The sequence below is a fragment of the Ochlerotatus camptorhynchus genome, unplaced genomic scaffold (genome assembly GCF_037179485.1).
Source record: "Ochlerotatus camptorhynchus isolate MF236.1 unplaced genomic scaffold, CSIRO-AGI_Acam_v1.1 ptg000343l, whole genome shotgun sequence".
Lineage (NCBI taxonomy): Eukaryota > Metazoa > Arthropoda > Insecta > Diptera > Culicidae > Ochlerotatus > Ochlerotatus camptorhynchus.
Window position 1 is genome coordinate 994,734 of NW_027040831.1, and position 7,877 is coordinate 1,002,610.

General features: G+C 50.0%; 3 protein-coding genes across 3 annotated transcripts; 1 reads left to right on the top strand and 2 right to left on the bottom strand.

Moving 5' to 3' along the window:
• Positions 1-1,126: 1,126 nt before the first annotated feature.
• Positions 1,127-2,619, bottom strand: LOC135708945 (zinc finger protein 37 homolog). The gene is made up of 2 exons (XM_065231138.1): positions 2,423-2,619; positions 1,127-2,357 (listed from the first exon to the last, which is right to left on the bottom strand). Exons 1-2 carry the CDS (start codon positions 2,534-2,536, stop codon positions 1,182-1,184), a joined length of 1,290 nt encoding a protein of 429 aa, XP_065087210.1. The 5' UTR covers positions 2,537-2,619; the 3' UTR covers positions 1,127-1,181.
• A 194-nt stretch (positions 2,620-2,813) lies between these two features.
• Positions 2,814-6,002, top strand: Rnp4F (RNA-binding protein 4F). The gene is made up of 4 exons (XM_065231125.1): positions 2,814-2,957; positions 3,027-3,241; positions 3,302-5,566; positions 5,633-6,002. Exons 1-4 carry the CDS (start codon positions 2,919-2,921, stop codon positions 5,769-5,771), a joined length of 2,658 nt encoding a protein of 885 aa, XP_065087197.1. The 5' UTR covers positions 2,814-2,918; the 3' UTR covers positions 5,772-6,002.
• On the bottom strand, positions 5,913-7,450 carry Sas10 (UTP3 small subunit processome component Sas10). The gene has a single exon (XM_065231137.1). The coding sequence runs from the start codon at positions 7,398-7,400 to the stop codon at positions 6,009-6,011; it is 1,392 nt and encodes a 463-aa protein (XP_065087209.1). The 5' UTR covers positions 7,401-7,450; the 3' UTR covers positions 5,913-6,008.
• Between the last annotated feature and the right edge of the window lie 427 nt (positions 7,451-7,877).

The window sequence follows — 7,877 nt, forward strand, 5'->3', positions numbered from 1 at the left end:
TCCTCAACTTCGAGCAGCACTTTAAGGCGATCAAGAACGGATGCCGCAGTAGGATCAACTTGATCCGCACCATCTCTCGTCCCCACCGGTCTAACAATCGCGACACTCGTTTCCGGGTTGCAAGAGCCGTCATCGATAGTCGCCTACTGTACGGTCTTGAGATGACGTGCATCGCCACCGAAAAGCTCGTTCAGATACTAACACCAACTTTCAACACCTACGTTCGGATTGTCTCCGGTCTTCTTCCGTCAACGCCCGCCGATGCCGCATGCATCGAAGCGGGTATTCTGCCCTTCCGCCATCGTATAACCGCAGCAATTGCAACGAAAGCCGCTGCCTTTACAGCAATGACCTCCGGAAATGACAGGATCTTTCTCCTCGATGAGGGAAAGAGACTCCTCCGCATGACTGCCAAAAGGTCCACTGGTACGGAGACAAAAGTTGGCGCATACCTCCACAACAAATCGAGAGTCGGATAAAGAGCAGGTTCAAGGCTGGAGATAACTCTGCAGCGCTGAGGAGAACAGTAGCCAAACTGCTAGGCTCGGACTACCCAACCCATGCCCACATATACACGGACGGATCGCTTTCCCGAACCGGGGTCGGATTTGTCCTGGTGCCAATCCCAATCCCTCTTCATCCGAAGAATCAAAGAAACGACGAGCAAGTGGACGGATGTGTCGAAACTACGGGACCAGAAGGTGGTTTCTCGTCTTAGGACAGGCCATACAAGGATCTCACATAGTTTTGGTGGGACGCAGTTCTACAGAATGTGCTACGTTTTCGGAACCACTGCATCGGTGGAACACATCCTATGCCTGTGTCCGCAATACCAACATCTACGGGAGCAGTACGCACTTCCCAACAGCATTAAGGGCATACTGGGCGACGAACCTTCCACCTAAGCGACAGTTATTTATTTCCTCAAGGATGCTGCGTTCCTGCACTTTTGGCGATTATGAGTGAACTAAACTCAAATTTGGGTCGTTCTCATTCGCCGTGCACTAGAATGATGCCAAGACGCTCTTGTGCACTAAGCCTTGCGCCTCAAAAAGCACTGGGCATGTCGTTGAAAAAGACAAGGGCATTCTTTCCAGTTCACCACACTACATCCTGTAGCCGCATTTCAATCAGTATTATTCTAATCAGACTCGCAACAAAAGGAAACCTACCTTTCCAGTTCACGTCCCACTAGGATGCGCCTTCCGGATGTGATGATCCAAGCGGCTCTTCCGTCCATACGCAGCCCCGCACTGTTCGCACCGAAACGGTTCGATCCCTTCGTGCACCTTCTGCCGGTGGTACTTCCTCGAACTAAAGCTATTGAACCACTCGTCGCACATATCGCACTTGTACGGTGTGGGATTGCTGTGGTGGCGCTGGTGGTTCCGCAAGGCCTGCATCCGCTTGAACCTCGCCGGACACTGATCGCACGGAAACGGCTGCTCCGTCGTGTGCGTCACCATGTGGATCGGAACCTCGAACTTTTTCAGAAATGTTTTCCCACAAATTGGACATGAATGGGTCTTCTCCGAGGTGTGCAGCTTCATGTGATTTCGCAGCGAACCGGACTGCATAAACCGCTTTCCGCACTCATTGCACTCGTAATTGAGCTCCGTTGTGGTGCAGGTTTCCTCATGCTTCTTCAGGGTGCTGATAGCGAGGAAAGCGTTCCCACAGGAGGAGCAGACGAATTTCCGTTTCTTGTACGGGCGTTTCTTGTGTTGGGTGAGATGCTTCTCGGTTAGGAATCGCTGGAAGCAGACATCGCACTCGAACGGGCGGATGGTGCTTTCCGAGATGCGATACTTGTTGTGCTGATCCGTTCGGTGGGCTTCCAGTTTCTGGAGGCTGTCGTACACTTTGCCAGGGCAACTGCAACAGATGAACAGCGATTGATCTGAGCACAGGTCGAGAGATTTTCTTCTCCTGCGAGGTTTCCTGCTTTTGGGTGAAGAAGCTGATTGTTGCGGTTGCTCGGTTGGGGTATCATCCGGGTCCATGAAGTCCGGATCATCCAAAGCTTCGAGGCGTTCGTAATCTGCCTCCGCTGGGTCGTGCATCTCTACGACCCATTGTTCCGTGATCACTTTGGTTTCATTGTTCTCCTGGGTTAGCTTGATTTCTTCGATAACGATGGTACTGTCCAGGGATTCTGAGGTCATTTCGGCGTCTTCCTCGTTCGAGATGGACCCACTTGTTGATGATTCTTCCAAAGGTTTTTCATCCGACCGGTGAAGATTCGTTTGAAGGATAGTGGCCGACTGAATGCACAGTTCCTTGAGTTTGGCGAATTTGTTGAAATCTTCGACGCAGGTGCTACAAACGAACTGGGACAGTCCATCATTTCGTTTGATCTACGGGCAGTGCAGAAAGTGATAAAAATTGTTTGGGAAATTTTAAATTATTATTTATTGCTTACTACCAGACCCGTGCAGTAAACGATCGTTTTGGCGACGGTTAGTTTTCCCTGGACGGAAAATAACGGAGCGTACACGGGGCGGTCCTCTGCCAGACACACCCGGCACACGTACATCGCTATTTCGGGGGAGATTTCGACGTATTTTCCGGATAATACCCGCAATAAAGCACGAATCCACGAACGGATCGAGAAAAATGTTTGGGATTCGCGTCGTGAAAGCGTAAACAATCAACACTTTTTGACGTTTCGCCTTCGCACATCAATCGTTGATGAAGCCGTTACGTTTTCGGTTTTGTTTTCCTCCCGTGTACCGAAAAGATCGCAATCGAAACTGTCAAACACTGTTCGGCATTTTTTTTTCTAGGTTATGCGATAAACCGTTCCCTCGGATAGAAAAAAAGAAGCTGCGTCGTACGCTGTAAACAAGCGATTCTCATCGTAAATAAAACGATTATTGAATTCCTACAGCCGGAAACAAGTCATTCGTGTGGAAAAAATGTCCGATGCCGAGATGAAAGCGGTGGATGATTCGAATGTAAGTCACAAAATTGCTCAGTTTTATTGAATTCGTTTGGCTATGACGTATCTCGCTTTCCAATTGCAGGAAGACTCGTTGGAAGATGAGGAAAGCCTGAAGAAGGAAGCTGGCGCTGGTTCCGGAGAAGGAAGCTCATCCGACAGCGATAGTGACGATATGGATGATGACGATGATGTAGCGGAGGAAGCCCGTCAGATTAAGCAGTACCTGGAACTGCTGGGAAAGATCCAAGAGGACAAGTACAACTACGACGTTTACTTGCAGCTGCTGGAGGTTGCTCAGTAAGTTGACTCGGAATTCGTACCATCTTATCAATGGAAATAATGCAATGTTGCTTTCAGTCAAATGACCGACCTGGACAAAATCCGCCAAAGTGCGGAGATATTTGCCGAAGTGTATCCCCTTTCGCCGGAGATTTGGTTGCGTTGGTTGAAAATAGAAACGGCAATGGCATCATCGCCGGAGCAGCTAACGGAGGTGGACAAACTGTTCCGGCGAGCTCTGGGGGATTACTTCTCGGTGGAAGTAGCTGCAGAATACGCGAATCTGGCCGCTAAAGCTTCCAAGGAGCTCTCGGAAGCGATTTGGGATGCGCTGATCCCCACTTACGGCTTGCACGTGACCAAAGGACGAGTCATCTTCGAAGCGTACCGGGAAGATTTTCTGGGTAAAAGCGAGGAGCCGGAGGCGAACCGCTTGAATCGCCTGGCTCGCATCTACGAGCAGGAACTGAAAATTCCGCTCAAGAACATGGAAGATTCCTTCATCGAGTACAAGCTGCTCTGCGAGAAGTACAAGAACATCCTGACGGATTTGAATATGGAAAAGTTTGAACGACGCTACAGACAAGCGAAGGAACTGCTACAGAAGATGCTCCCGTTTGAGGAGAGGTTGGTCAAGTTGGAACCGCACTGTCACCAGGAACGGGCGGATCTGTATCGGGAGTACATCCGAGAATGTCGCTCCCAACTGGGGGACGATGAATTGCAAGTGCTGTACGAGCGTTTGGTGGCAGATTGCTGTCTGGATCCGACCGTTTGGTGTGATTATCTGAAACACCTGGACAAGTACCCACCGGATGAGGACGAGGATTCGCCTTCACCGGTTTTCAGCCAAACGGCGGTGGATTTGGTCAATAGAGCGCTGAGGAACTGCCCTTGGAGTGCGGAACTGTACGTGGAGAAGTTGAGGATTTACGACCGGGAGAAGCGTGGCAAGGAGGATATTCTGAAGATTATGGAGGAGGTGGCGACGGTGGAGTTCCAGGCCCCGGAACCAGCTGTAAAGGTTTGGCTGGAGTATTTGACCTACTTAAGAAGACAAGCCAATTACGAGGACGAGAAGGAACGGGACATATTGAGGTCGAATTTCGAGTTGGCCTGGAATCAGCTGGGCAGAACTTGGGGCGAGCTGGCCGATCCCGAGTGCAAGATATTGCAGTTTTGGGGCAGGCTGGAGTACGGTTCGCTGGGAGATCCGCTGAAGGGGCGTGAATTATGGCAAAACGTCATGGACAGTTCGGACAATTGTACCCGGGTGGGGCTGTGGATTGAATATGCAGAACTGGAATCGCGACGTGGCCTGGATCCGGTGAGGAAGGTCTACCGGAAGGCCATCGGAGCTGTAGGATTGAACGATCCGGAAACGCTGGCCGCTGCCTGGATGAGATTCGAACGATGCAACGGCTCGCTGGATCAACTGACCAGCTGCCAGGAACATTGCATGGCCATGATCCAAGCGTACTACAAGTCTCTCGGACAGCAGCGATTCCCGAAGGGACGCCGCTCGGACCCAAACAAGGAATCCGATCAAGGCGAATCGTCCAAGAAGAAAAACCTCAAGCGACCACACGATAAACAACAATCTTCCGACGAAGAACCTTTCAAGAAGCCAAGCAACATTCCAATCGGAACGAAGAAGCCAGACTCAAGCCTGGAAGACACTACGAAGCGTATCCGGTTGGATGAACCTAAACCGGTAGACACTGCCAGCGACAGCAAGCGATTGTTCTTCAGCAATCTGAGCTTCGACGCTACGGAGGATCAGATCAAGGCCACCTTCCCGGAACTGCAGTTCAAATCCATTGAACTGGTGCACGGTTCCAGTGGCAAGAGCCGAGGCTTCGGCTATGCAGAATTCGAAAACGAACAAGACGTTCAGAAGGCCCTGAGCTTCGATCGACGTCCTCTGGACGGTCGTCCGGTGTTCATCTCCTCCCTAGCCAGGGACAAATCCAGCCGACAGAACAAGTTCAAGTACTCGGAAAAGTTCGAACCGAACAAACTGTTCATCAAGGGACTCCCATTCGAAGCGACCCAGGAAGACGTCAGCAAACTATTCGAACCCTACGGGAAGCTGAAGGACGTCCGGCTGGTTTACTACCGCAGCGGAAAGAGCAAGGGGCTGGCCTACGTGGAGTACGAAACAGAAATGGCAGCCAAGAAGGCCGTAATGCAGTTGGATCAACACAACATGAATGGGTTTACCATTTCGGTGGCCCTTTCCGCTCCTCCACCGAGGGGAAATCCAACGGCCACAACAACGATGGAAGTGGAACAACCGGCCAGTAGCAGTCTGGGCTCCGGAAAGCGGCATGTCGTTAAAGGGTGAGTAAAGACCTATCCTTGTTTCAATTTAAAATCCTTTAACGAACACTCGGCCTTCCATTTCAGAGACGTCAAGCAAAAGTTATCGTCGCTGATTCCCACGGCTTTACTGAGAAAAACCATCCCAGCTGGACCACTCGCCGTCGACGCCGCCAGCAAACCCAAGTCCAACGAGGACTTTCGTAAGCTACTCCTGAAAAAGTAGCTCCCTACTTTCCGTTTACCGTTCTATGTTTTTTCTTGCGTTTTCATCATGTTCCTAAATTAAACATATTGTACGTGTGTGTGTCATAGCCTCGGAACATTTCTTTTCCGCTCTACCGAGAAGCATTACCTGAACAACGTATCCTTACCAATTACCACCTCAAATGGTATATATTTTTGTGACTTCAATGTTCTTAAGCTAACAATAAACAACCGATGATGCTTACCATTAGAGCTGCTACTTGATCTTGACACTCCTCTTGACGAAGGCCTTGATCCCGGTTGCTTCCCCGGCGTACCGCGTCGTTTCCGTCCGGACGGGTCGAACCGTTCCCTTCCTGCGCACCAACGCTTTCTGGAACTTACGCCGATTCTTGACCCGAATGTTCCGATCATCCTTCTTCTTTCGTACAGTAAGACCCTTGTTCTTAGCCATTTGGTAGGTAATCTTGCGCTTGCTCTTCCCATCTTCCATCTGCTCCTCGTCCTCTTCCTGCGGCATTTCATCTCCTTGCTCCTCCTCTTCGGAATCACTGTCAGCCAACCGCACCTTCTTGGCCGTCGGTTCATCCGATTCCGACTCATCATACTCTTCTTCCTCACCACCAAGTTTTTCACCAGCTTCCTCCACGCCTTGCAGCATGGTAAGTTTCTTCTTACCCTTCGGTTTCTTTTCCACCTCCACCGAAACTTGCTCCGCCTCAAACACCAACTCGTCCCCTGCAGCGATATGCTCCAGAATGGTTTCCACCTGTGACTTGATCGAGTTCTCATACTTCTGCTCCAACTCCAACAGCAGCTGCTTCATTTGCACCATTCGCTTCACCACCGGATGATTCTTGACCTTGCTCTTCTTCGACTTCAACAGCAAATAGAAGCTTATATTATTACAGTAGCTCAAGCATAGGTCGTATCGCGTTTTGAGAAGTTCCACAAACGGATGATCCGTGATGTCCTTCTCTCTCAGATACTTTAGCACCGGCTCAAACACCGTATGACATTCCTCCAAGTTCCTCTCGAAATCCTCCACCAACCCGTCAAACTCCGGAGCCTCCTTCCGGAACAACTCCCTCTTCTGCCGCTCGCTCAAGTCCGAAAGATCTGCCTTCAACTTGATCTCCGTCTTCTCCTTCTTCTTTGACTTACCCTTCTTCTCCTCAACCACATCCTGCTCCGGAACGAACACATCCAACGAGAAATCTGCCTCGTTCAGTTCCTTAGCCAGTCTCTGCTGAATTTCCTTCGCTTCAATCTCCTCCAACTGCGCCCGTTCCTCTTCCTGTGCCGTTAAACTGTCATAATCCTGATCCACATAGTCCGCTCCGTAGAAAGCCCTCGCCTTGTCACCCCACGCTTTCCGGTCCGGCAGGTCGTCATCGTCCTCCTTATCCTCGATGTCGCTGTCGTGTTCAAACTTACGAATGTCGATATCATCATCCTCGTCCTCTTCAGACTCATCGCCCTCGTCGAATCCCAGAACTTCCTCTTCGTTATCTGCTGCACCTTTGCCTTTACCTTTGCGATCACGGATACCCTTTAGCAGCTTCTTCTCCCGCTCGTCGTACTCGTTCTCCGAGTCGGACAGATCGTAGCGATCGCCAACGTCGTATATACCGATTTTGTCCGGCATTTTTCCTGCGGGGAAATCACCGTGAATCAATTATGGGACAGAAACGAATCCGCGGATGTTTTGCACGTGTTTTTGTTTTGTTTTCGCGTTGTCGAGAGTTGAACTTGAGCGTTACATTCGGTTACGACAGTGATCCCGGGGTGCCAGTTCACAATTTTTCACGAATCGAAAAAAAACTACACGGAGTGAAAAGCATAGTTAAAACTAGAAATACTCAGAGCAACGGTAACGGGCGTTGTCATTTGCGCGACTATTTTAACAGCGCACAGCGCCCTCATTTTAGTTTAGTCACTCGCCGTAGTCCGTACACGGTAAAAAACCATCATGTTCATGTAAAGTGATTTGCTGCTGAATTTGCACTACTTGCCAAACATTGCAATTCGATGTGCAAATCCCTTGGAAGAGATCATATTGAAGCACGATGAAATCACAGACAAACAGACGTAACTCTTCATTGTTAATCTTCGTTCATGCAAT

Excerpts from the sequence above, each read along its gene's own strand:
- Sas10 (XM_065231137.1), bottom strand. The coding sequence starts at position 7,400 with ATGCCGGACAAAATCGGTATATACGACGTTGGCGATCGCTACGATCTG.
- LOC135708945 (XM_065231138.1), bottom strand. The coding sequence starts at position 2,536 with ATGTACGTGTGCCGGGTGTGTCTGGCAGAGGACCGCCCCGTGTACGCT. Across the intron at positions 2,358-2,422 it reads TTTACTGCACGGGTCTGGTA|ATCAAACGAAATGATGGACT; the intron begins GTAAGCAATAAA and ends CACTGCCCGTAG.
- Rnp4F (XM_065231125.1), top strand. The coding sequence starts at position 2,919 with ATGTCCGATGCCGAGATGAAAGCGGTGGATGATTCGAAT. Across the intron at positions 3,242-3,301 it reads CAGCTGCTGGAGGTTGCTCA|TCAAATGACCGACCTGGACA; the intron begins GTAAGTTGACTC and ends TGTTGCTTTCAG. Across the intron at positions 5,567-5,632 it reads AAGCGGCATGTCGTTAAAGG|AGACGTCAAGCAAAAGTTAT; the intron begins GTGAGTAAAGAC and ends CTTCCATTTCAG.